Source organism: Aspergillus chevalieri, chromosome 4 (genome assembly GCF_016861735.1).
Source record: "Aspergillus chevalieri M1 DNA, chromosome 4, nearly complete sequence".
Lineage (NCBI taxonomy): Eukaryota > Fungi > Ascomycota > Eurotiomycetes > Eurotiales > Aspergillaceae > Aspergillus > Aspergillus chevalieri.
Genome location: NC_057365.1, coordinates 1,490,759 through 1,516,969, shown reverse-complemented (window position 1 = coordinate 1,516,969; position 26,211 = coordinate 1,490,759). Strand labels below are relative to the sequence as shown.

At 47.7% G+C, this 26,211-nt stretch overlaps 10 protein-coding genes across 10 annotated transcripts; 5 read left to right on the top strand and 5 right to left on the bottom strand.

Annotated features, from left to right (window-relative positions):
- Positions 1-64: 64 nt before the first annotated feature.
- Positions 65-2,167, bottom strand: ACHE_40547S (uncharacterized protein; the record flags this gene model as incomplete). The annotated part of the gene is made up of 3 exons (XM_043278758.1): positions 65-1,285; positions 1,341-2,024; positions 2,111-2,167. 3 exons carry the CDS (start codon positions 2,165-2,167, stop codon positions 65-67), a joined length of 1,962 nt encoding a protein of 653 aa, XP_043136505.1.
- Positions 2,168-3,810: 1,643 nt separating this feature from the next.
- ACHE_40546A (AP-1 complex subunit sigma) lies at positions 3,811-4,765 on the top strand (the record flags this gene model as incomplete). Its single annotated transcript, XM_043278757.1, has 5 exons — positions 3,811-3,821; positions 3,888-3,921; positions 4,001-4,118; positions 4,188-4,462; positions 4,733-4,765. The coding sequence occupies 5 exons, from the start codon at positions 3,811-3,813 to the stop codon at positions 4,763-4,765; spliced, it is 471 nt and encodes a 156-aa protein (XP_043136504.1).
- Positions 4,766-5,536: 771 nt separating this feature from the next.
- Positions 5,537-6,557, top strand: MAF1 (RNA polymerase III-inhibiting protein MAF1; the record flags this gene model as incomplete). Its single annotated transcript, XM_043278756.1, has 2 exons — positions 5,537-5,542; positions 5,607-6,557. 2 exons carry the CDS (start codon positions 5,537-5,539, stop codon positions 6,555-6,557), a joined length of 957 nt encoding a protein of 318 aa, XP_043136503.1.
- Positions 6,558-11,510: 4,953 nt separating this feature from the next.
- On the top strand, positions 11,511-12,141 carry ACHE_40544A (MARVEL domain-containing protein; the record flags this gene model as incomplete). The annotated part of the gene is made up of 3 exons (XM_043278755.1): positions 11,511-11,552; positions 11,603-11,869; positions 11,923-12,141. The coding sequence occupies 3 exons, from the start codon at positions 11,511-11,513 to the stop codon at positions 12,139-12,141; spliced, it is 528 nt and encodes a 175-aa protein (XP_043136502.1).
- A 592-nt stretch (positions 12,142-12,733) lies between these two features.
- Positions 12,734-14,883, bottom strand: ACHE_40543S (PPN1 endopolyphosphatase family protein; the record flags this gene model as incomplete). The annotated part of the gene is made up of 3 exons (XM_043278754.1): positions 12,734-13,497; positions 13,549-14,717; positions 14,765-14,883. The coding sequence occupies 3 exons, from the start codon at positions 14,881-14,883 to the stop codon at positions 12,734-12,736; spliced, it is 2,052 nt and encodes a 683-aa protein (XP_043136501.1).
- Positions 14,884-16,949: 2,066 nt separating this feature from the next.
- On the bottom strand, positions 16,950-17,950 carry ACHE_40542S (alpha/beta hydrolase; the record flags this gene model as incomplete). Its single annotated transcript, XM_043278752.1, has 4 exons — positions 16,950-17,492; positions 17,542-17,633; positions 17,684-17,794; positions 17,845-17,950. The coding sequence occupies 4 exons, from the start codon at positions 17,948-17,950 to the stop codon at positions 16,950-16,952; spliced, it is 852 nt and encodes a 283-aa protein (XP_043136500.1).
- Positions 17,951-18,488: 538 nt separating this feature from the next.
- On the top strand, positions 18,489-20,457 carry ACHE_40541A (flavin-containing monooxygenase; the record flags this gene model as incomplete). The annotated part of the gene is made up of 7 exons (XM_043278751.1): positions 18,489-18,669; positions 18,718-19,119; positions 19,166-19,494; positions 19,554-19,894; positions 19,944-20,091; positions 20,148-20,252; positions 20,302-20,457. The coding sequence occupies 7 exons, from the start codon at positions 18,489-18,491 to the stop codon at positions 20,455-20,457; spliced, it is 1,662 nt and encodes a 553-aa protein (XP_043136499.1).
- Positions 20,458-20,748: 291 nt separating this feature from the next.
- ACHE_40540S (uncharacterized protein) lies at positions 20,749-22,014 on the bottom strand (the record flags this gene model as incomplete). Its single annotated transcript, XM_043278750.1, has 5 exons — positions 20,749-20,865; positions 20,919-21,149; positions 21,198-21,436; positions 21,490-21,594; positions 21,645-22,014. The coding sequence occupies 5 exons, from the start codon at positions 22,012-22,014 to the stop codon at positions 20,749-20,751; spliced, it is 1,062 nt and encodes a 353-aa protein (XP_043136498.1).
- Positions 22,015-22,482: 468 nt separating this feature from the next.
- On the bottom strand, positions 22,483-23,095 carry ACHE_40539S (uncharacterized protein; the record flags this gene model as incomplete). Its single annotated transcript, XM_043278749.1, has 2 exons — positions 22,483-22,730; positions 22,810-23,095. The coding sequence occupies 2 exons, from the start codon at positions 23,093-23,095 to the stop codon at positions 22,483-22,485; spliced, it is 534 nt and encodes a 177-aa protein (XP_043136497.1).
- Positions 23,096-23,713: 618 nt separating this feature from the next.
- ACHE_40538A (uncharacterized protein) lies at positions 23,714-25,954 on the top strand (the record flags this gene model as incomplete). Its single annotated transcript, XM_043278748.1, has 7 exons — positions 23,714-23,847; positions 23,901-24,185; positions 24,242-24,331; positions 24,386-24,643; positions 24,717-25,480; positions 25,538-25,640; positions 25,699-25,954. 7 exons carry the CDS (start codon positions 23,714-23,716, stop codon positions 25,952-25,954), a joined length of 1,890 nt encoding a protein of 629 aa, XP_043136496.1.
- Positions 25,955-26,211: the final 257 nt, after the last annotated feature.

Here is a 26,211-nt window from a genome sequence, read left to right as displayed (position 1 = left end):
ATCCGTGCCAACATGTAATGCATAGCTGTAGAATTACCAAAAGACCGAATAAAAGAAACAAAGGCTAAATGACAAATATCTCGCCCATCCCAACACCCGCTCCCTCAGCCCCAGCCCTACTATCCACCAAATCCAACCGCCACCCCTTCCAGTCATTGAGCTTTGACTTGATCTCCCTCGCCCATTCCACACGCTTCTTCCCCTCTTCTTCAGCTTGCGCGCGTGCGAATGCATCTTCATCGAAATCGTCGATATTCTCTTCCGAAAGGAGTTCCAGACTTCCCCGTGTAGCGGGGGGATAGGCTTGATTCTGGTTACTGGTACTCGAGGATGCACGGCCGCGGTTGTTTGCAACACCAGTAAATGCAGCGAGACCGCTTGACAAAACTGTGGAGAAAGAGGAATGGCGCTGTTGCTGTTGTTGGGCGATGCTGCGCCGTCGAGCGTGTTCCGGAGCACCGCCAACCAAATCGACGTCGTCGAAAGCATTGGCGTCCGACTCGTTGGGAGGGGTCAGGCCGTATTGCTCTGCTTCGAGTTCTTGCCTTCTCTCCTTCCAAACTCCGCGGCGGAGATCAAAGTTCTCGCCTTCGAGCTCGCGGATGCGGCGCTCTAGATGGGCACGGCCTTCATTCTCAAGTTCATCTATGGCTTCGTCATCGGCGCCGCCGCTGGAGTCGCGCTTGCTGCTAGATTCTTCTTGCTCCTTGAGGCGAAGCTTGAGAGACTCTTGTTCTTCCTTTAAGCGGAGGTTTTCGTTTTCGACGCTGGCTAGTTTCTTTTTCAGAACAGCTGCTTCTTTCTCGGTCTTTTCGCCTTCTTGGAGGCGGGTTTGGTGCCGCGACTCTGATTCTCTGTGGAGGTTTCCAAGTGCTTCAAGTTTCTTCTCAAGTGTCTCATTCTTCTTGTCGGCTTCGGTTTTTTCTTGCTTCAGTTGTTCAATTTCTCGCTCCAGGTTCTTGATCAGGGTCTCTGTAGATGTCTTCTCGACACCTTCTTTGACTGCCTTTTCAGAAGCCCGGGTGAGAGCTTGCTTAGTATCGGCAAGTTCGCGCTGTGCCTCCTGAAGAGTTGATTCACTTGTGGAGACTTTTTGCTCCAATGCCTTGATCTGGGTCTCGTGCGCACGAAGGTTGGAGATTTCCAACTCCATCGCTTCGATCGTGGCAGACATGGATTCTAGTTGTTGTACTAGGTCGGATGGTGGAGACTCAGGTACATTGTTGCGATGAGACTTTGACTGGAGGTGTGAGTTCTGTCGCTGAAGAGAAGCAATTTCCTCTTTCTGAGCGCATGTCAGTATGCCGGTCTGCAGGAAATCGTGGAGGATAAGAACTGACCAATGCATCAATCTCTGTGACCTTTTGCTCCGCCTTCTCCAACTTATCCTTCAACTCCGCCATATCAGCAGTCGTTTCCTGCAGGTCTTCCAGCTGCTCTTCGGTCTTCCGCCACCGTCCAGTAGTCTCTTCGAGCTCCTTCTCAAGCCGCTTCTTATCTTTCTCCAACTCTCCAATCTGCGTGGACTGTTTCCGGTAAACCTCCTGAATCGAATCCCCATCAGCACTCAAGGGAGGTAACGAGGGCGACCTCATCGTAGACGGAGAAGGCGAAACACTGCCCTGGGAGACGGAGGTTTTGCGGAATGACGACGACCGCATCTTCGACTGAATTGATAGCGACGGCTGGCGGCCATGAGCACGTGGGGCGTCTAGTCTTGAAGAGTCGACTTCTGACGGAAGGGCCGTGGGGGCTTCGGGCATAGGTTCAGTTGGGGATTCCTCGCATTCGGTAGGTCGCTCTGGTTCAGTGGACTTCTCTTCCTCCTTATTATCTTCTTCTCCCTCCTCTGGCTTCTTCTCCGCGAGTTCGGGGGTGGCAGCGACTTCATCTTGTTTCTCTTCCGGTGTGGGCGTTTCCTCCGCAGGAGTAGCCGAGTCTTTGGGGGATTCTGAGTCCTTGGAAGCATCTGCGCCGGCGGACTTCTTGTTGGCTTTCTTCTTTTGTTTCTGCAATTGGGCCACCTGTTCAGAAAGCGTTTAATTAGTATGATATCCGTCACCTTCTCCGCATTGTAAGCGGGCTTGAGACCGGAGTGCGCAATGCTTACCCTTTTCTTGGCGGCGGCTAGCTTCTCAGCCTTGACGCGCTCTTCGTCATCAGCCATGATGAAGTGCAGACCGTTATACAGAATAAGTTATAGAGAATTGATTGTCTGTACTGCAGAGAGTAGGAGCAATTGTTGACACCAGAGCGGCGAGGTATCCGCGCATGGACCACGTGACAGCATCCGAACATCAGGCAGAACAAAGCGGTATACTCACCGCCCTTTGCTATAAACATAACGATGATTAGGTTAACTTAGTTATTCCTGCTTATAGTAGGCAAACCCGCCATTCCTACGGAGTACATAGAATGCCGCTTCAAGACCTCCCGGTTGAGATGATTTGCAAAATTTTTTACTACGTAGGAAGCCATGAACTCGGAAAACAAAAGACTGTCTGCAAGTGGTGGTATAGGCTTGCAGAACCTATTCTACTGGAGAATGTTATCCTCACTGCCACTCGGCTTCCACAAATGACTGAGAAAAGGCATGCAAAACTCAGGGCCTGGGTAAAGTCGTTCATCATTGATCTGTGTTGCTTCGAGGACTGGCCTGGCAAGAAGGGCGATGGTGCATTAAATGCTATTTTGATGCTTCAATACTGTCGCCTATCATCTTTCCGTTTCCGAGCACATAGTGAATATACAGGAGAGCTTCTAGCCCCCCGCACTAATTACCTCTCGAAATGGTCACCGACTAGAATTTTAGATGCTCCTTGGCTTTCCAAGTTCTCAGGGCTTGAGATCGACACCTGCGGCTCTGAATTTAAGAGTGGAATACATGTCTGTCCTCAGCTGGCGCTCAAGATTCCCCATCTGCGATGTGTACGGCTGCAAATGCTTAGGATCTGCCGTCAGATCTTTGACCTGCAGTACCAAGATGGTGCCCGGTCCTCAAAATCGACAGCATCATCATAAAAATCAGCTACAAAGAAATCGACCGTTTCACTGCAGGATTTAGCAGCCATTGCACGGTGGACGGATACTATACAACGACATGGTCAGGGCAGCCAGCAAGATAGCTAACCAAACACAGACCCTCAAAAGTGTTGAGCATCTTGATCCACAACTTCCCTAAAAGATGGTGATTAGAAATTGCATCGTTGGGACCAAAATGCTTATTTCTGGCGAACGCGATTGGGACTGGTCTGACAAGGGGTGGAAATGTCCAGACAATAAGGTTCTAGCCAGGGATTTTGGGGGATAGTGATGTAGAAGGGCATGTTGTTTGATTTTCGAACCACAGAGGGACACACATAGTGTGTATAGCGAACAAGTTTCTTTTCGCGAGACAGTGGTCAAGAGTAAAGGGTCATTGCCAATAACTTATTGGTTTGGCTATTTTGCTTTTTGTCCGGAATATTTTTCTATCTCCGTGGTCGTCGAAATGAAATAAGGCCGCCGCCGGCCAAGAAAGAGAATCTCAGGCCGTAGCGATTTTCCTGCAGAATGCAGAGTAAAATCATAAATAAATTTCCAATAAAGATAGAAGTAAAGCATGCCTGTGTAAGCATCTGACAGCGACAGTAGTGTTGCTGACCGCAGCGGGGCCACCAAAGACCAAAGAGAGGCCCGCAAATAATTTCTTCGGAGAGCCTCAGTGATTTCGTAGCTGTCCACAACAACCCTGTCGGAACCCCTCTACCCTTTTCTCGCCAATTCTCTCCAACTTTCTCGCCAATTCTCTCCAACCAACACAAGATCACTATGGCTATCCAGTGAGAATCCACTGCCGTATACCATGCGAACCTACGAACATATACTGACGAGCCTAATCTGGCCAGTTACTTGATTCTCCTGTCGAGGCAGGGCAAAGTGGTTCGTCTCGTGGCCCACCCATCTGTCGGATTTTGCTGGAGAAGCTCGTTTGGACTAACAGCAAACTCTTCCTTCACAGCGTCTTGCCAAATGGTTTACCACTCTGTCCCCGAAAGAAAAAGCCAAGATCATCAAGGATGTGACTCAGCTTGTGCTCTCGCGCCGGACGCGGATGTGCAACTTCCTTGAGTACAAAGGTACATCATGGCCAGCACTTGCTCTCACTCTTGAAAATGCCTTTAACCGCTGAGTTATTTCTTGTGCAGATTCCAAAGTCGTCTACCGCCGTTATGCCTCCCTCTTTTTCATCGCCGGTTGCGCCTCGACCGACAACGAGTTGATCACCCTCGAGACCGTCCACCGATACGTCGAACAAATGGACAAGTACTACGGAAACGTCTGCGAGCTTGATATCATTTTCAATTTCCAAAAGGCATACTTTATTCTGGACGAACTCCTGCTGGCAGGAGAGATGCAGGAAAGCAGCAAGAAGAATGTTTTGCGGTGCATAAGTCAACAGGACAGCTTAGAAGACATGGAGGTGAGTTCGTCACCTTAATGCTATGTCCCTCGTTGCCGCAAATGTGTGAGGATAAGCTGGCAATGCACTTGTCAGATCTGCCTCGCAGCTCGCCTGCCCGCCCAGCGTTCTCGTTTCCCCCTCGCCTGCCCCGGCCTCATCCCCAATCCTCCCCTGCTGCTATCCTAATACCTACTACCACAAATCCTACCTCCCATAACACCTTTTCCCCCGTCAATCTGTCCGCCGGAGCACACGTGTCGACATGAGCTAATACCACTGAAACCTCAGGTTGAGGAGGACGTGGTTACGAAGATCATGTAGAGGCTTTCGATTGTTCATATTCAGCGGCTTCTATGTTTTGCACTTGTTTGATTTGGTTTCTGTTTCCGGTTTGCAGAGTGTATACTGCCATTGGGGCACGGGCTACATAGGCGTTGTTTTCTATTTCTACTACTACTACTACTTGTGATTTTCAGACTAATTAATACGACATTGACTGCAAAATCAGGATCCCGAGGCAGTGATTACCAACCTTTCCAAAGCCGGATTCTAAATACAACCACGGGACCCAAGATTGAGAGAAAGCCGTGATATCTCCCCTTTCCGGACCGTGAAGTCGGCGCATGATATCACTGGCCGAGCGCGGCGCCACGTGACCGACACCCCCTCGGCCGCAACGCGCAACCATCCAGCCAGCCATACCATCCAAGTACCCCCGAATGGCCTCTTGTTCATCTCGTTTTTTATCTTCATTCACTATTCTTGTGTACCTGTGATGGTGTCTTTGCAGCAACCAACTGTTAGGCACGTTTGTTTACCCTATCTCGTCCCTGTAACCTGCCCCAAAACCCCCCCCCCCCCCCGGGTCGCCCCGATCGGCTACGTTTCAAGTGGACAACAAACCATCAGCTTGACCGACTATCTACGAAGGATCGCTCTGCTATATCGACTGGAAATCTTCCGCTATTTCGAGGGGTCCTGCCTTTGTTCCTTTGAAAGAACGCGTCTGTTTTAGATTCTCTCTAGGATCTGCTTATCTGACATCACTACGCCTGTTATCAGCATCTGCGACATTGACCGCAACTCCCAACGATGAAGGTACGGACATGGCGCATGAAAAATATATACTTGCCTATGGCACTAACATGGTCTGCTTGTATAGTACATCCCCCTGCCCGAGTTTGAGGATATCACGAGTTCCCTCACTTTCGATACCGCGGACTGCAATATAACCGGAGGATGCGATCTCTACATAACGAAGGCTGCTCGAGCCGATCGCAAACTATACAGGAACATTGAACAATCACTGGAAGCTCAATATGAATCCGTCCTCCGTCTTTCCGCCTCTCTGTCACCTCCCCACGCATCAGACGCCGCGTCTACTCTCAATCTCTCCCGTTCCAGTCCGTTCGGCCCGCTGAGTGACCACGGGAGCCGCCGCACATTCGCCTACCTGATCGCAACTCTCAACGCCAGCCATCCCGATTATGACTTTTCTCATGTCCTGCGCCCATCGGATTTTCATCGAGAGCGGAATCTGAAGAAAGTCATGAATACGATCGACACTACACTCTTCAACCTGCGCCCGCGTGAGAACATGGATCTAACGCCTCCCTCGCCAGCTACGTTATCTGGTTCGTACAGCACGAGTGCCCCTTTCACATGGGGGCCGAGAATGTGGAGGATTATCGATGAGCACATGTCGCTGAAGGAGTGCTCGATATACACCTACACCCCCGAGGAGGACCCATCGGGTGCAGATGATGGTGCGATCTGGAGTCTCCACTACTTTTTCTTCAACCCGCTCCGGAAGCGTGTGTGCTATCTCTATTTCCGCGCAATCCCTATCTTGAGCCACACGCCCACCGACACTGAAGGCTTTGTTGCAACACCAACGGGCAAACGCACTTTCGAGGATGGTTACCTGACGCCGGACCTGAGTTCCAGCAAGCGGGCTCGCTACTGGTTGGGCGACGTTGCCGACATGGTTGGGCACACAAGTGACAGTGAATACGACCAGTATGTCCTTAGCGACGAGGAATCCCGTTCAAGGTCCAGGAAGGGCGGCGTTCGGGCGATGAGTGAAGAGATTGCCGATTCGATGGAGGTCTAAGCACGTTTCCTTTACTATAATTAGCTTTTCTTTGTTTTTCTCTTTTTCTATTTGCTTTTCGTTATCTTGTTGGGCTCCTTTGCTGTTCTTTTGTGTTGGTTCGTGGCGTTCACTGATTGATTCGTACATTCAACCTGCATCTTGAGAGTTCCGGGGCGTTGGCAGAGGTCTTATCGTGCCCCTATATTTTCTTTCTTTCTACTTCTTGTTGATACGTATTGATGCCCCTGTTATATTGTTATTTTCTAATGCTTTGATGATGATGCGCTGTGTATACGAGGACACGGCGTGGCGTACGAGGAAACATGCTGGCGACGTTGACGATGCTTTCGATTCTGTGTAACTTTTTTTGACTACCATCTTGATACAATTCACTATTCTACTCTTCTTGGTAATTATTTATCAGACCAACCACTGTCCTTGTATACATGATGTCAACGTATGACACGCATCCTTGTCAATCTTTTCTTTTTTGTCATATTAGTCTTCTAGTCTTGTTAAAAAATTCTGTCAGTATCCAACAGTCACAGCTTCATTGATGGTGTACACAATGAAATGACCCTAACATAAAAATATCTATACCCCCTCTATTCTCGTCTCTGCCCTGTTTCCTGCATCTTAAAATCCTCTTTGAATAACCGTCGATAGCCCATCTCTGTACACTGCACCATCAAGCATATGCGTCTCGATCCTGCCCATGAGCGAGGCGTCTATATACGAATGGAATAAAGAGAAACACAACGTCATTCACTTTGAGGCTGGTTTCCTGACTCGAAAGGGTTGCTGTGGGAATCGGCCTTCAGAAGGATGATATATGCTGTATCAAGTTGGATCATACTGTCTAACGGTATGCATGTAATATAGAGCACCTGTTAATAGGACAAGTCATCTTCCTTGTCTATAAATACCCTTGGATTGCCCACATTTTCCCACTTCTTTCTTTGTCTACCTGAATTTCCAGGCCTTTACCAAGTATGCCTCCAATCACCAGAATTGAACCTCCTTCCAAGCTATCGACCCTAAGAGTCAAGAATACGAAGTCCTTCCAGAAGCAAATTTCAATTACCTTTTCTCCAAAACCGTAAAGGTCCGTAAACAAAAGGAACCGCAACTCCAAGACACCCTACTTACTGACCTGCTCTGTCGATACAACCAAATTCACATCTGGATATTGTAATCTGGTGGTGGCTCTCACCTTTCTGGGTAGCGAGAATCAGGCTGCCCCAGCCTCTAGAAGCTGGCGATGCGCCTATTGCTTTGTTGGGTGAAATATCATAAAATTGATCCGGGCCAAAACATCAATCCCTCGGGTTCGGATACTCCGAGAACACGACGAATGACTTCGGATACCCCTACCTATTAACGGAAACCATTCCCGGAAGCATCCTGAACAAGCGAATGGCTTAATACCAGATGCCCACAAAGGGAAGCTTGCAGCTCAGCTAGCAACTTACATCTACGAGCTGAGTACAATCCGATGCAACCAGATCGGCCGCATCTTGTACTCGGCTGAGACTGACCGGGTCGGAGTGTGGTCATTTCCCATCATGTACTCTCGGTTTCCCATCGATCCCCTGTCCACTTCGCTGGAGTATTTCTATCGCCTTCGCGAAGATCAAACAAAGGTGGTTCTCGAAGACCACAAAGGCTTTCTTTACAAAAGAGGCGAAGAAGAGTTGAAATCGGTTGCTTGGTTGCCGGAGAAGTCGTTGGCGTTGACAGTCACTGAAAAGAGAATATCAACGGTTCATTTCAATTGTGTCATATGGACTTTCATCACGGGAATATACCCGTTGATGAAGAATACAATATCACGGATATCCTTGACTAGAGTAATGCGCAAACTGTCCCAGCTGAGAGGTTTGCCATGATTCCTGAATTCATGGTACCCCGAGTAGCGGATGCGACAGTTCAGAAAGCGATAGTTGAGTTCCGGGACATGTTTATTGCTGCAATGGAGAAGGTTGAAACAAGAAATGGAAAAGAAAAAGGGAGGCCGTTGCACTCCCTTTTCGCATAGCCAAGGTCTGAGTTTGTCGATGCACTTATAGTTACCCATGGAGAGCTATTTTCAATATCCAGCTTATTCTTCCTTGCTGTATGGTGAGGATGCTAAGTGGGAAGATTTTCAGAAGTTTTATGATAGTTGTCTTGTGTAGCTTACTGGGAATTGGTCTTCGGAAGGGTGACATATGCTCTTTTTAGTCTTCCTGGGAAGATAGAGGAGGAGAATAAGATTGTTGATTCCACCAAGCTCCAGAGCTAGGGTACTGCTGTATGACGGTTATAGGACTCTATCAACACGACTATAGTCTATATAGAAACATAATCAAATACCGATTAATAGTAGTTGCAGCATCACAGATGATCTAGATCTTCAACAGCAAACTCGATATCAACGCACAATTCGTAAGCTGGATGAATGATATGGAGATTTAATCAATATCGTTCATGGCTAACCCTGGAAGGTCATGATGGGCAACATGTAACCATGAACGGTTCAGTTTAGCATCTGGCTGTCTGGGTTGGAGCAACCGCAAGGTGTTTTCTTCTCAATCCCAGCATTCAGGGAAACCTTTCAGTACCAAATTTGGTGCTATACTTGGGCAAGTGATTGGCTTTTGCGTTGTCGCGCTCATGGAACAACGAGGACAATGCAAGGTGAGATGCAAGTTGAAACGGAGATTAAAGACGACCAATATCGGTCGTAAGTCCAGTGCGTGTTAAATATCGTGATTTGGGAAATATTATTTCCCTGTGCTCTGCTGTATGGGCATTTAATATGATATATCCCCTGAGTGAACCTCGACGACCCGAAGGCCGGTGCTCTTTGCGACATGTCTATCGGAATTTGAAAGCAATTAGGTATTCTTCCTACCTCAGCTTGGAACTCAGAGCCTGGGATCCACATACCCATAGTTATAGCCTAACAGCTAGAGCTCAGCTGCACTTGTAAGGTACCGTTCCTGCGCTTCGTCTACTACTAATTTCCTGTCGACGCATCACGGACCTCATACCACAGACCATAGTATGCGTAGCGATAATGAGCGGCAATTTTTTTTTTAGTGTATTGTTCTGTCTGCCATGACATTGTGATGCTGGTGGTGGCCGCTGATGCGATTTCTGACTATCCAATCTGCATGAGCAATATGGGCTTTATGAGTAGGATGAGACCGGAGGCAGACGGGGATGTCAGCACTGTGACAACATAATATACATAATAGAAAGCTGAAGCTGGCTGAAAACGATTCTGGCTCTGTCTGAAGAAGTATGAGGGTAAAGAACAACAATTCTTGCTGGGGGAGGCCGATCCTTTTATACCCAGTCAATGGCACTAGTGTTCAGTAATAATACCCTGATATTCACTGGTTCTCACACTGCTTCAATAGATACCTAGAAGCAGTGAAAGGAAGCAAATCCCAACACATTCATATTGATGCAGAAGTACAACACCCAAAAGATCTTGGATGACCGACTACAGTATGCACCAATCTATCACTGACGACCGATACTCTTTTCAAGAATAAGTACTCCATACATATACAAGTATCAACCGAAAGACAAACCTCGGCCCACCTCGGCTCCATCACCAACTCCTCTGGCAAGGCGTCCATGGATACGACTTTTCCCACGAAATGGTACGCCGATATTCATATTCAATTTCCCCTGCTTTGTACATCTTAATGGCGGCGCGAATGTTGACATGCTGATGGCTTAGACTATCATCTTGGAGATAAGATTCGAGTTGCTGGATTCTTTTTGAGACCGGGAAGGCTTCTTTGAATCGTCGCTCGGACTCTGTGATTTGAGCTTGAATGTCTTCTTTTCTGCCCATTTTGCAGTTTAGCAGATGATAGATGTGACGTGGATGAAGTCGAGTTAGGAGGTTCTAAGCAGCCAGTCAGGAATACTTCTACTTCTCAAACCTGTGAAGGGCATCCAAACACAACCAGTCTCACTTGATATTTCTTTATGAATATACCCCAGCGATAATCTGATATCCTGAGACGAGGCTTGCTTGAAAGTCCCACGAGCTTCACCAGTAAAGCCGGTCATCGACCGAGATCCAAAATTGGTATAGCGAGAAAGCATATCAAGCGCTTACTTACGAATAAGGTAACGTATCTAGAGAAGGAAAAAATCAGGTTCGCTACCTCGAAAATTCTACGTCCGTACCTGGCATGTTAAGGGGAAGAACCGGACCGATGCAAGTCGTGGATGGTGATTCAGGATGATTCGGACATTGGAAGGTATGCGATTACCTGAAAAGGATGGATACAACCATGTCCAAGACAGTCGGTCCACTTGGGCCAACGCCGGATACCACGGGGAGCTTCTTAAGTGGAAATAACAGAGTCAGGCTATTGCGGGCCTTGAATAAGCTTTGGTTGAGGATGCGATGTTGTAGCTACGGAGTACTGTCCGTGACGACATCGAGATTTCACGAGCGGATGGCGGCGGATGTCAGTCCACTCGGTCAGAATGTTCAGCAGATATCATTCTAGATTAGTTGGTTAGATTCTGCACAGATAGGTATTATTCTAGTTGCGAGGAATGTAAAGCAATACGAGATCTGCCCCTCCATACTGATCAGCGAGGATGCCGATCCGACAGCGATAGAACTCCCAGACCAGAATCCTTTTGCTCTCCACGTTCCCAATTCGTCAAGATTCGTTTCTTTGCTTGAAAAAGTAAGCCAATGGTGATTTCATCCAGTGCCAGTATCGTCTAGCCAGTCGACACATGACGTAGCAGAGTTCGCATATCGTCATCGTCGCATCGCCGGGCATTCCGAACATAAAAAGTCGCCCTGTCTTCCCAATGCCTAGATCACTTCGATCGGATTGAACCTCCGCTGTGCTGTCTGCTATTTTACTGTAATTTCTCTCGTTGCTCCTTCTTTTTCCTCTTTTTACATCTCTGAACGACAGCGCGACAGCAAAGACAATCATCATGGCCATTGGAGGAATTCAGATGGGCCTTCGGGCCTGGCAGGTATGCTCTACTTGCATCTCAACCGAATATGCCAAACTGACACCTGCCAGTTCGTATGGACTCTGCTGGTCATGGCCCTCATCGGTAACATGATCAACCAGGCCTTCGCCGGCAACCCCGCGACGGTGAACTATGCCATGTTCACCTCTGCGTTCTCCATGTTCACTCTCTTTTACCTCGTTCCGGCATCCTTTAACACGGACTGGTCGGGCCACCCGATCATCCTGATCGTCCTGGACACTCTAAACGCCATTTTCTTCCTTACTTCTGGTATCGCTTTGGCTGCCAGATTGGAGTGCCACGACTGCTCCAACGATGTACGTCTCCACCACAATCCCGAAATTTGCAATAACGATACTAATCCTTGCAGGAATACACCCGCCACAACGAAGTCACCAACGGCGCCGAAGGCCGCACCAAGCGTTGCCGCGAGGCTCAAGCTTCCGTGGCATTCCTTTGGTTTGCCTGGGCTGGGTATACCGCCTCCATGATCCTCTCGTTCATCCAGTGGCGCCAGTCTGGTGGTTCTCGTATGCGTCCTCGTACTGGTCCTGCTCGTCCCAGCCGTCCCAGCATGGCTCAGGTCTAGGTTTGTTTTCCCAGTGTATGGTGTATGAGTAAATGGCGAAGAGCTGCGACTAACATGAAGTGCAGATCGATGTGCGCCGAAGTCTCTAGCCGATGTTGGGTACTGAAACGGGGCGACGTAAAAGAGAAAAAACGAACGCTATGCTTCTCGAGAAAACAGATGACAACAAAAACGACCGCCATCGGACGTCTAATGCATAATGATTACCTCGATATCGACAATAATTTTCACGGGACGATTAGCACTACTTAATCTGGCGTATATTGCCTTATATCAACTAATAAAATATCTTGGGGATGGAGTTAAGTGATGGGATCGTTGGATAAGTGGAAATGGGATTTAAAATAATACCTCTTGTTTAATGTCTTTGGTGTATGGAGCAGACTCGCTTTAATGTATTTGTACTCGTATTCTGGGTAATTGATTATTGATTAATTCAATTCTTTCGTCATGAATGCACATGTCTATCTCTATATCTGGTCCTGAACGTAGTCTATCCATGCAAGCCAGGCCGTCAAAAATAATCCGCAAGCGTATATACAGGATGCCATTAGGGCTAAACAATCCTTAGGCACCAAGACCCATCCCATTTCTATACCTTAAAATCACTCTGAACAGACCCATACCCCTGAACACACTCCCTCCCCAACGCAGAACTCCCACTTCGCATGTAACAAATCTTCGCCAACTGACACTCTTCACTATCACACGCCGGACTCTTAATGCTCCTCTTCCCCTGCAGTGCATTAAACCAGCTCACGAGACTCAAGTCTTTCTCCATGCCTTCCGTCACGCGGTGCCAGAATGTCGCGTTCAATGGTGCGTTTGCGTCCCAGTTTGCCGCGGGACCGTAGGTTTCACGGGTTGAGTATTCAAGGCGGAAGATTGGACCTGTTTCATGGAGGGAGGAGTATTCGGAGACGTTGCTGAAGAATGTGTAGGCGTTGTAGATGTTGAAGTCGCCTGTGTCGACTTCGTAGAGGCGGAATGCGCTGTTCAGGTTTGTTAGGGGCGTGATGCTGGGACCGATCCAGCCGGTCGTCAATGCCGTATTGCTGTTCTGAATGGTCCCGTTGTCGGCGTAGTAGACCATGAACTCGTCTTCATGGTTATGGCCGAAGAAGACGTTTGCGATGACGTGGGGAGAGTAGCGGTCGATGATTTGGTAGAAGAGGTTGGTTGGGTTGGGGAATGCGTTGCTTCCATCCCAGCCACTGGGGACATGGCCTATTATCCAGACGCGTTCGTGGTTGTCTTCTGCATGTTGGAGTTCGGTGATCATCCAGGAGAAGGTGCCAGAGTTGTCGGGGTTGGTGGTGTTGATGAAGTTTAGGTAGTTGCTTTTATACCAGAAGTCTGTCATTGTTAGTTTATATCGGAATAGCAGGGGGTGGCTGATTTGCTTACCACTGTTGAATGCAATAATACGAAGACCGTAGTGCGTCTTGACAGAATAACCGCCGTACTGTGTCCGTGCTTCATCTGCTGTCTTTGCGTCGATCCATCCTTCATGCTTCCACAATCCCGTGACATGTTCAAAGTTCCAGCTCTGTTGTTCTCCAAGGCGTCCCGGGAGGCTATGTGGTGAGTCGATATTGGACGGAGCAGTGTCGTGATTTCCCAGCACTGGGAAGACCGGTCCCCCAAGGTATTTTTTCAGCATATCGAAGATGCTAGTCTCTGTGTACTCCACGTATTTCTGGGACAACTGGTTCTCGGGCTCATGAGATACCAGGTCACCCGTATATAATGTCCAAGCGAGAGGGCTGCCATTCGCCGTTCCGGTCAAAGGGCCAACCGATTCCAAAGCCGCCAGAGCCAAATCATATGGTGTGTCACACTTGTATGCGCCATATGCGGATGCAGGTAGAACAATTTGGTCATCAAATTGAGCATTGTATTCGTTCTTACGACAGCACATGCCGGCCGAACAGTTCGCTTCGGAGCTCACCGAATACCGTGGATCCAAGTGGATATCCGACAAGTGCAGCACCTTGACTCGTTCACCGCTGGGTTTAGGCACACTCGCATTCGCTGGTTTAGATTTGGGAAAGAGAGTCGTCGTATCCAATGGACTCGTCTTTGGCTTCGCGCAGGAAGACGGATTGAAGAAGTTGCAGATATAGTCGCCATCAAGGCCCTCGACATCTGCATACGCCAGCACCTGCGTCCAGGTCGCTCCAAATATCGACGCAGCAAACTCATCCTCACAGCTGTCATTTGACTTGAGCTGGTATTCTTGACATAGTGAAATCATAGCATCTGGTACCCAGGTCGGCGCATATAGAGCGGCGGGCTTGGCTGCTGCCAAGGCCTTCTTGCATTTGGCGCAACTGTCCTTTGTGGCATCTGACTGCAGGATTTGCGGGACATTGACCTTTATTTCGTCAATTAATGCATGCTTCTGCGTGTAAGACAAGTTCTTGACTGGACCCGGGAAATAGATTGGATCCGACTTGTCGTCTGGTATAGTATCTGGATTTGTTAAGTTGTGGGGAAATGTGATGTTCAGAACTGGGTCATAAATCATTGGTTGAGGCTGCCGTGTTGGCTTTGCAGGTGAATAATAATATGCCCTAGATTCAGTTAGAAATGTAGTCCGTTAAAGACTTGAGAAACTCACGAAAAAGCCGACGTCGGAAATCCAGCCGACGCGACGAAAGAAGATACACCGGGGAGGGATAACGGTGCATTAGAGACCGGAGTCGAAAGTGACCAAGCCATGGCAGAGTGCGGCGTCATGTCCCAGGGAAGTCCAATTCTCTCTGGCGTTGAATCTCTCCCTGCTGTGGTTGATACACCGATTCGGAAGGAGGGTGGGTCAACAACCGCGATAAGAGCAATAACTGGTGGACACAGGGCGCATGAGGGTCGGATATATATCAATCACTCTCTTCCTATCGATACAGTCGTTTATTCAAGATTCAATGGGAATGGCTGTCAATTTAGTGCTGTGTGTCTGTGACAGATATTCAGCCGGCTGGTGATCACGGGATTTCCCGATAAGGAGAGCGGCGCACGTGCCCTTCATCTGAACATTGAATGGCCATCGTTGCTTCTTCGGGGATATTCAGGGGTACATAATGGGTACATAATAGGTACATAATAGGTACATATTATATTTTTCTTTGAGTTTGATCAGAATGTTACGTGGCTTCGAAAGACAAGAATAGATAACTAACTGTATTTCTGCAAAAAGGTTACATCTGGCGGATCCCGCGGGATACAACTATATATATATTCAAACCCTAGTACTCCGGCCACCACGATCCAACCTCGTTGATAGCAAAGCATGTGTCCCTGCTGGGAAGGAGTAACCCTCGAATTCCACATCCTGGGTGAGCATATGATCGGGCATGGAGACGAAAATCGGTCGCCAGCGAAGTAGCTCTTTGGCGTACGCGTGAACGTACGGCATGTGCTCCATATCAGTCAATCCCGGCAGTCGTTCTGTGTCTTGCCACATACCCTTTCAGTTTCCTCACGCAGTTTCTGATACTTGTCAGAATAAGCGAGCGCATACATTACAAAGCAGTTCAATGTCTCTCGTGTCGTGTCGCTTCCTGCTTCAACTAACTGCATAGTGACATACATGGCCTCCTGTTCATCGCCCGAGGACTTCGCATCGGGACTTAAAAGGCCATCGCGAGCAAAGGACGGAGGCGCGGTTCCTTCATCAATTTTCTTCTTGACCGGATCCCACCAGCTGCGATAGATGTCGTAATGAAACTGCCCGATTCGCTCCCAGTAGGGTCTCTAGAACTGTAGAGCAATTCTGATACCAGTGCTTCGGCTTGTAGATATACTCAGCCAGCATCTGTGTGCTTTTCAGCTCCTGGAACTCTGCGTATTGCTTCAGAGCGGAGCCACTGAGGAAATGATGCATGGTGCGACGCTTCTCTGCCTATTGCGCCGGAGGGAGAATCAATGACCTGCCTTTGCGGCTCACGATATCGCTGGCTACAGGATACACGGAACGGCCATTTGTTATACTCCCTCTTTTGCGATGATCTCAGTCACGACACGAGGTGAGTTAAGAAACACCCAGGTTTTAGAACCGAGGTGTATGGTCGCCATTTCACCGTAATCCCTGAGATCCAATTGCTGCTATTGCGTTAGAATATGGTAAAAAGCACACTGGGAATTATTACTTACGAATTTATGATCCACATCATCTCGAGCTTGCCCCAACCGGAGTAAGTTCCCTATAATGGGATATCCCGAGGGTTCTGGGGCAAGCGGTATTTCTTCCATTTTTACCTCGTTTTTGTACGGTGGTCTGATTTGTTCGCGTAGCCAGAAAAGAAGGACGAATGCGATTAATAGCCGGAGACTAATAATGGAGATTCATGGATAACTTTCGTAGACGTGTTCCCACGCCTGAGACAAGTATTGAATGACGGCAAACGCCATGCTGTGGAATTTTAGCAAAGGATCGCTAGTAGAAATAGGAAGATCCTCACTTCAATGCACAGATATCTTTATATTCAGAATGGGTAAAAATTGCATGCCATTGTGGATGGTTCCGGAATGACATCCGACATCTACGGGATGGTTCCGTAGGGATGAACAGAGACCGGAACGACAGCGAACAGTACTGAGGAGAATCACATGCAAGCTTTGAAATAGAATAAACAAAGGAAGTAATCTTAGTGAATATGTCCACAGTAAGAATTAGGAGTGATTGGCACATCTGCAAGTTGTTTTCGATCATCTTGCCCTAATGCCCCAACCAAAAACGTGCTACATACAAACTTAACCAAGACTCAAGGGCAAGTGGAGTTGACCATATCCCGGAGCTTAACAATCTAGTCAAAGCACCGAATAACCCACTTCGTAATCCTTTCCGTGGTAGCACTGGGTGACCTTTTCGCCGAAAAGTCCATCAACGGTCCATCGTGTGCTTCAGCAACCGGCACCAACCACTCTACTTTTGCCTTAGACCTCCGCCGGAAAACATCAACTAATTGCAATACATGATCTCGGAATACCTCCTCCTGGCCCGCAGTTACCATAATCTGGTCCACAGCGTCCAGTCCATCCCACCACATCTCCGGTACGTCCAGAGCCATGCCCCACCCGTTACCTTCGGTAATTTCCTGCTGCCATGGGGAGTGGTTGATGAGATAGTCGCCCCATTTTTGGACGATGGTTTTGCTGAGTACGTCTGCGCTGAAGCGCTGCTCGTAGGATCGGTTGGCGAAATTGAACGATGTAAGCGGGGAGACTAGAAAGCAGCCTTTTATTGGAGCGGTGAGGCTAACCTTGCCCTGCTCAGGACGTGGGTTGTGGATATGAGATAGCAGGGAAAGAGCGAGGTGACCGCCTGCTGAGTCGCCGCCGAATATAATCTGACAATGGTCAGCTCAGCAATAGAAATAGGCTTGGGACTCAGCGCACATCATTGGGATTGTATCCAGTGTTAAGGAGATGGTTTAAGGCTAGAGTGGCCTGTTTCATTTGCTTAGGATAGGGCTTGCTTGGAGCCAAATCTAATGTGTCTGTGAGTACTAAGCTCGGACACCGATTAACAGAGACGTACCATATTCCAGCAGGCAGGTGGCCAACTGTATACCGGCGTCGGAGGCTTTGTCTGTGATATAGGCCATCCAGTCCAGATGCCCTGGTGATAGTGGCATAACATATCCCCCACCTAGACTTTATGTCAGTCGCTTAACCTAGTAAAGCGAGCGATAGACGCACCATGAAAGAACAACAGAACCTTGGTACCGCCTGCCTTCTGCCATAATAGCCGAGTCGACCCATCAGAGAGTACCTGGACAAGCGGCGACTTCCCAGCAGAAGTCATCCATGACCGATAAGTGTCAATAGTCGACGGTAGTAGGGCCTGGATCTGATGAGGTGACAGATTGGTCATTAGAGAACGTGCGAATCCGTTCCATATTGATGCACCTATGGGTAATCGTTGTACCAATGCCCGAATGGCTGCTGCTACTGTGTTTCGCAGAGCCGAGGGAAGAACAAAGACCAGGAAGTTAAGGACCAATGATACCCACCCAAAGACGGATAATACTTGTGAAGCCATGTCAGATTAGTTGGAGGATCAGGGAGTCTACCTGGAAAGGCTATTGTCGTTTTATCGTATGAAAACATGCACCGGGTTCATTCCGGACCGCTAGAATGATTACTTCCACCACGCCCGGAATGAACCGGTTGTCTACATGCTTGATATTACGGGTCGATGGAACAGTGAATTGAAGATCTTCATGTTGATCACGGAGGTGGTTCCGGGGACATCCTGGGGAAATGAACATGTAGATGTCCGGCCTTGTTTAAATACTCTTGCTTCAACACACTTTGTGACTGCAACCAACATAAACGCAATCATGGACGAGAAGACCACCAAGATGATGGTAGCATCTTACAGCCAATTTGCCTGCGTGGGCGCTGGTCTGAGTGCTATCGCTCTCGGAGCCACCCTGAAGCGATGGTACCAGATGGACGATATCAGATTCTTCGAACGGCATAGCGACTGTGCAGGAACGTGGCACATCAGTTCTTATCCAGGTCTGTAAGTATTTTAAATAATGCGTTGTCAGTTCTGACATGTTTTAGGTTGTGCCTGTGACGTTCCAAGTGCGCTTTACAGCTTCTCGTTTGCTCTCAACGCCAAATGGACGAAGCTTATGCCTTCGTACAAAGAGATCAAAGCGTATCAGCATGAGGTGGCCGATACCTACAGCTTGCGCGAGAAGATGGCCTTCCGCACTGAAGTTCAGGAATGCATCTGGCGAGAAGATGCCTCAAGATGGTTGATGATCATTCGGAACCTGGACACTGATGGAATATTCTATCATGAGTGCCAGATATTGTTCGCTGCCACAGGGCAATTGGTTGAGCCTCGACCCTGTGAAATTCTAGGCGCGCCATTGTTCAAGGGTGCAATCTTTCACTCCGCGAGGTGGAATCACGATGTTGATCTTGAAGGAAAGAAGGTTGTGGTTATTGGGAATGGATGTGAGTGACAATCACCGAAGCACCTACTCTATGCTAACCCCAACAGGTACCGCGGCCCAAATCGTGCCATCTATCGTCGACCGTACCCAATCACTGACCCAGATCGTCCGCAGCAAACACTGGATATTTCCAGCGCACAACTTCTCATACCCAACCGTCCTGCAATGGATCTTCCACTACATCCCCCTAGCTATGAAATTACATCGGTTTCATATCTTCCTAATCGCAGAAAGCGACTTCCTTATGTTTCCAATGACAAAGCTAGCGGCTCGAATGCGTCAGATGAAACGAACATGGGCCGAAAGGTATATGCGAAAGGCTGCACCTGCAAAGTATCACGGCATTCTCATCCCCGATTTTGACGTGGGATGCAAGGTAATGAGACATGCTATATAAGGCTTATAAGTGGGCTACTGTGCTGACACGAATTGCAGCGTCGAATCTTCGACTGCGGATACCTCGAGTCCCTACACAACGACAAATTGTGCCTCACAGATGCACCAATTGTTGAAATCGTGCCAGATGGAATCGTCACTACAGATGGATTCGTGCCTGCAGACGTGATTGTTCTGGCAACTGGTTTTCAAACAAACAAATTCGTGCCCTATACCCAGATCAAAGGCCAGAGCGGCAAGACACTCAATCAGCACTGGAGCCGTCATGATGGCCCGGGAGCATACAACTGCTCTATCATGAGTGGGTTTCCTAACTTTTTCCTTCTGCTCGGACCCAACGCTGCCACAGGACATACATCTGCCGTCATGGCGGTGGAGAAGTGAGTTTCCGTACATGAAGAGAAGAAGGTATAGTACTAATATCCACAGCTCAGTGAATTACGCGCTCCGCGTCCTAAAACCTGTTTTGAAAGGGGACGCAGCATATGTCGACCTCAAGCCGGAAGCAGAAGGCGAATACATCATGAAGATGCAGGAAGCCTTGAGAAACCGCGTGTGGCATACTGGGTGCAACTCTGTATGAACCCAACACAACCCCCCCCCTTTTGAAGACGATGAGTTGACAGGAGGCAGTGGTATGTTAACGAAAAGTCATGGAATGCGATGTCCTATCCTTGGTCGCAGGCACATTACTGGTGGCGCAGTCTGTTTCCGACATGGTCCGATTGGAATATCAAGGTATGCTCGTGGTCGATATCATTGGAATAAGAAAGCTTACATCTTTCAGGCAGCACAGAAGCCTAAGAACGTTTTGGCAAGTGCACAACTGGGAATTGGCTTGGTATCCCTCGTGGGGGTAGCGATTGTTGTTTTGAAAGAGCCAACAATTTGGGAGACCGTTTTAGGGTCAGTGAGGAGTGTGATGTCTACCTATGTGGCATAGCCTGTTTCAATAGCTTCGTTTCATGTGATAATTTTCTTGAACGTTATCATTATGTTAACCACTGAATTACACGTACATATTTGAAACACATGAATTAGTTCCTGTATATCCACATTAGTGTCCGTATACTCCTATGTCCCCTTGCTAAGATACCATATTGGTACAAGAAATTGCTGGCTTGAAAATCTGCACATGGAATACGATGAATTGCCCAATATTGTGTTGACGACTTTAACATCAACATGGTTATATAAGCTGTCTAATCAAGCGAAGTATCTGTCACTCGAGACTCTACAATTCTCTGAGCTTCCCAGTCACCGGATCAATCATCTGCCTTCCCTTGAAATCAACCTTCAGAGACTGCGAGCTACCTAGCACGATATTCTGTATCCACTCTGGAGCACCTCGCTATTGACATGTTAGAGCTTACATCCCAGCAGACAAGAGCTAGATTCACTTACCAGGCCGGCAAAATAGCGAAATACTCCCGGTAGGAACATGGTTCTTCCATACCCGCTGTACAAAGTATCTACGACAGCATCTCCAACCGTATCAACATGCATCAACGGAAAGAAGAAGTGGGGCTGGTTCAACTCTCCTTTGAACAGTGGTGTCTTGATAAAGCTTAATACGGCCAATGAGGTGCGGACCTTTGTGCTGCCGTGGTGATATTTGAGCTCCAGACCGAGAGACTAATAACGTTAGACAATGACTTCGTTAGAGGGTATAGAAATACTGACCTCATGGAATGCCACCAGTCCGGCTTTGGAGGCAGCATAGTCTGCTAGTCCAGCCGGAGGGATGTAGGCACTCAGAGAGGAGATATTAACGATGTGTCCATGATTCCGTTCAATCATGTGTGGGAGGAACTCCTTGCTCAGGAGAAGGGGAGCAAGAAGATTTGTCCGTAGAGTAATACTGTTGTCGTGGTACGTGCCTTCAGCTACCATCTGGCCGCGTGAGAGTCCGGCATTGTTCACTAATCACCTTGATCAATACTTAAAATTCCCAGAAGGAAATTTCTTTTCTCACCGAGGACAGTAGGATGACCAATATTCTCCCGGATACGCGAGCAAACCTCGCGGATCTCGGACTCATCGCTCAGGTCACAATAGTGGTACGCTATGTGCTTGTTTTCTGCATTTATTAGACAATGTAATCTGAAAATGCGCAGGGGATTATCTCACCAGTACTATACGTCGGTGGGATAACATCGATCACCACAATCTGCACTCCATCCGAGGCTAATCGCTGTACGATACTACCTCCAATCCCACTACTGCCACCAGTCACTACGACGAGTTCCTTCGACCAATCCCAGGTCCGATCGGTCACCCAGTTGTTTCTGCTGCCTCTAGTGAGGAAGTCGTTGAGCCACAGGGCGACACTGAGCGCTGCTGCGCAAAAGGCAGGCCTCTCATAAGCGGCAAGACGTGGAGTATCTATCAGCTTGAGGTACCCCACAAATAGTAGAGCGATTGTGGGATTTAGGATGGTTTTCCGGATCAGAGATACGATAGGGTCGATGTATAGGCCTTCGCGGGGGAGTATGGACATGGTGACACCTATGAAGTCCGAAAGATAGATGTGGCAAAGAATGCTGAATTATGATTTTACATCTAAAGTACTAACGTACACTGGCCATTCTATAAGTTAGTAAAGTACTATCAATATAAAGATCGGCGATGAGATTGACGCCGGGTGCATTCCGAGGAGGCCGGGATGGATCCGGAGACATGCCTATTCGAACTATGAATGTGAATTATCTGGGTACCTAGGCCAACTGGTCCCATGAATAGAACTCATATACTTGATAAGCAAATTTTTATCTGTAGAACTAGTACCATATACTGCCATGATTTTGCTTCGACATCAACGGGGACAGAGAAGGGTGTACAGAAGGCTAACTGTCTAGTACACCGGGAGTTTGAATGTATCAAACACATAATTCCAAGTATTAAGGGAGTCCCGATCATACTAGCACTCCATGACCGTGCCGTTGTCTCGCCGCATTGGATGTAAAGGCTATGCACAGATCTGCTGGACCTCGCCTTCATAGTCGCCCGAGAGAACAGTTCCATTCAAAGTGACTGAAGTCACGCCATTCTCAACCCAGTCAATCAATAAAGCAAGAGGTCGTTGTGGAAAGGGACCGTTAGGCTGCAGATCATTGTTGGAGCAGTCTGATGCTCCCGTGACCAGGAAAAGGCGATACCAGTCACCCAGCACTTCAGTGCTCTGGTTATACGACAACCCCGGATACGTCTTGCGCACTATTCATAGTATTGGACTGATGACCCAGTAGCAATGCTGCCGTCGGATTCACCTTGGTAGTGGATGATCTTTCCGCACCTTCGTTGAACCGGGTGAAATCGGACCAGGTAGTGTGGAGGGAGTCTTCATACATCTGCCAACCTTGGTATACCCAGTCCCTCAAGGCATCATAAGTGACACCATCGAGATTGGCGAAGTCATCAGAATCGACCAGAGATAGGAAACGAAGGACGTATCCGGCACCGAATGTGTTGATTTCCAGTTCCCATTGGCCCAAGGTCGAGTTATACTGAGTCTGGGCATCGTAGAAGAGAGCGCCGGGTTTGTAAGACAGATAGACTTGACGCCCCTGGGCGTCTTTCATGCCACCGATAATTGTCCTGTATAAATCGACGGTTTTCGAAGTGACGGTGCCGTTTTGCACTGGTGCGTCGCTGGTCGCGTCACAGTAGTATCGCTCACCCAGCTCTCGTTCAGATTATGTTGCAGCTTGCACAAATCCGATTGACTAATAACGCCATCTGTTCGTTCGTCCAAAAAAAATTACAGGCCGCAATACAGCTTTGTTCCCATGACCTCGGCTCGACAGTCAATGGATCATTGCATCCACTCGAGAAAGCCAGTGACCCATATTGACCTTATTAGATCCTATATGGTCTTTCGTTTGTTTAGGTCATAGACGAGAAACACTGACCTGGACTCCCCGTCTGTACGAAATATCGACACTATACCAGATGACGCTTTGTTTCCTTGAACATTCTGAGACTTCAAAAACTATGATTGATAGCTGTATCCCTATTATTAAAATAAGCGTATTATTTAGATAACCAATGCAAAGTGAGGCTACGTTTTCTGTCACGTGCCCTGCGAGGCTGAGGCTCGACGCAGGCGCAGCCTTGTAAGCCGAATCGCTTTTCTTCCTGTCTGACGGAATGCAATTAACCTATTCTACCAACATACCACTTCGCTCGATTCAAAAATCATGATGACAATGGGAAAATGGATAACGATGTTGACGGGAGGGGCTAAAAGACGACAACCGGATTCTGAGGAGGCCGTATCTCATGAACACGTGCAACATGAATGGGAAGAACAAAATGAGATTGAGAATTCAAGGTTGGTCATACTCTTGATGATATTTGAAAATTTCGCTAACCACTCTTTAACAGCGAGGAATACCGTCACCACGCTACAAGAATAAGCCAACGCCAAATCCTGATCGGTGTCGACGAGTTCACAGCGAAGTATAATCTCCATGACATACGTGATATCCTGAGGAAAGGTGCAATCTTGTCTCAAAGCCCTGATAGGTTCTGGCTTGTCGAGGGCTTGAACCAGGCTGATATTATGGCTCTGAGCGTCGAAGCGCTGGAAAAACGACGTTGGTTCTATGGCCGTCAGGATATTTTCGACACTATGACTCTTTTATCATACTACCTAGGTGGAGTTGCCATGTAAGTAGCTAATGGAAGCCTTCCCCGAGTCCGATGTCATGCTAACTGATTGTAAGTGCACAAGCTGGATTGATGGTTGGTTCTAGTATGGTTGATGACGACGATTCCATTTCACCAGCAGAACGGCTAGCAAAGATAAGCAAATAGTGAGTACTCGATCAACTGCTTGAGTTATATACCAATACCAAAAATTGCAATAGTGCTCCGTTTATTATAATTGGGTATTGGCTGTCGGAACTATTAAACAGGTGTTCCGGGCGCCGAGGTACTATCGTGATAGCTGGGATCTTCAATATCGTAGGTCCGATAGCAGGTTCCGGTGGTAGTTGGCAATGGTCATTGGCCAGTCGAATATTCATTGGGACTGGCATGGGGATATTGTTCTGCTCCCTGTCCATCTACGGAGCTGAGATTAGCACTGCTCGTTCTCGCGGTCGTGCGATATTATGGTTGCAGTTGTAAGTTGGTTTTTTTTTCTTTTTTTTTAGTTTGATTATATGTTCTGTCATTATTTCACTAACAAGGTTGAAGGATCTCGCAGCTGACCCTCATACTCATGCTCGGGCTAATGTTTGTGGTTGGGTTCTTATTTGGAACACCGGATCCCACATCAAATATGATTGTTTTGAATAAAGCATACTCTGCTATCAGTGTCATGACTTTCTGTCTATTACTGGTTTGTATATGGAAATCAGTTGAGTCACCCCACTGGTTGGTACTCAGAGGTGAGATGCACCAAGCATACATGTCTCTCTGTCGGCTCCGAAAAACAGAGCTACAAGCTGGGCGTGATCTATACATGATCTACGTCCAAACTATACCCGAGCAACGATGCTATGGGAAATCAAGCTTTACTACCAGGTTTCATCAACTAGTCACGCTACCAAGGGTAAGACGTGCGTTGCTGCCATGTATTATCATTAGCTTCTACATGTCGATCGCCGCCCTACAGATGACACCCAACCAGGAACTTCAGCGCCTTCTTCATTCAAGCTTATTCCCACCTATTCTGATGCTTCTCGGCGCCATCAGTGTTTTGATCGTCCAAACCGGTCTCAAGCTATTCGCTGCATATGCAATCGAGGCGTATGGACGACGTGGGCTGCTTATGAGGGCAATGCCGCATATCCTTTGGCCATTGATGCTACTGGAAGTCAGCGGTGCATTCTTGAGTCCCCAAGGTTATTATATCATTAAAATATTATTCAAGGGATCAGCAGCCACTCTTGTTATGTCCTTTGCTGCTCATGTACCGCTCATATATGCTTCTGAGGTTTTTCCTGCGAGCCACCGCGGTAAGTGCTACTTCTCTATATTCCCTTTTCTCCCAGGAATATAGCTAATATCAGCAGAGATTGGTTTGGCCATGACCATGTCGGTTACAGGGGTGATCGAATATCTTGAGATTCTGAGTTCGTCATGGAGATCCGTTTTCCTCCATCCTTCTATAATGGGGTGAGTATTGAGTATTATCACCTTTCTCGAAAATTTGGAGATATGCTAATGCTATTAGGCCGCTCTTAATTTTGATGTCGATTTTGACATACTTGTTCATGAGAGAAACCAGCCAATATCCGCTGGAAGAGATGCACATGGTTTTCGAAGCTTCAACAAAAAACTTGGCATTGTACCGTCTCTTTGTGGAGCTCCCGTACAAATTCAAGCGCTATATTCTTCGAAAGGACGTGGCCCTTGAACCTTTCGAGGAATCCAAGTACAACGTTGGGATGATCACATTGGGTGATACTGGTACCTCGCCTCCGCCGTGAATGGTATTTATGACACCAAGGTTGTGTTATTGAATACCAAAGAACTATACATTCGTGCCTCTCAGCAAGCCGGCCAATCATGGCTTGCAATTTGAAAGTCAACAATCATGTTTTATCCAAGAGAATGTCGATAATAGAATACATTACTATATTGAATGAATCTAAAAGCCTCTAACGTACCCCACATGCGAATTTAGCGTATGCAAAATTTTCTTCATTTCTTGGCACTTTTTCACATCAAACACACACATGTCTAC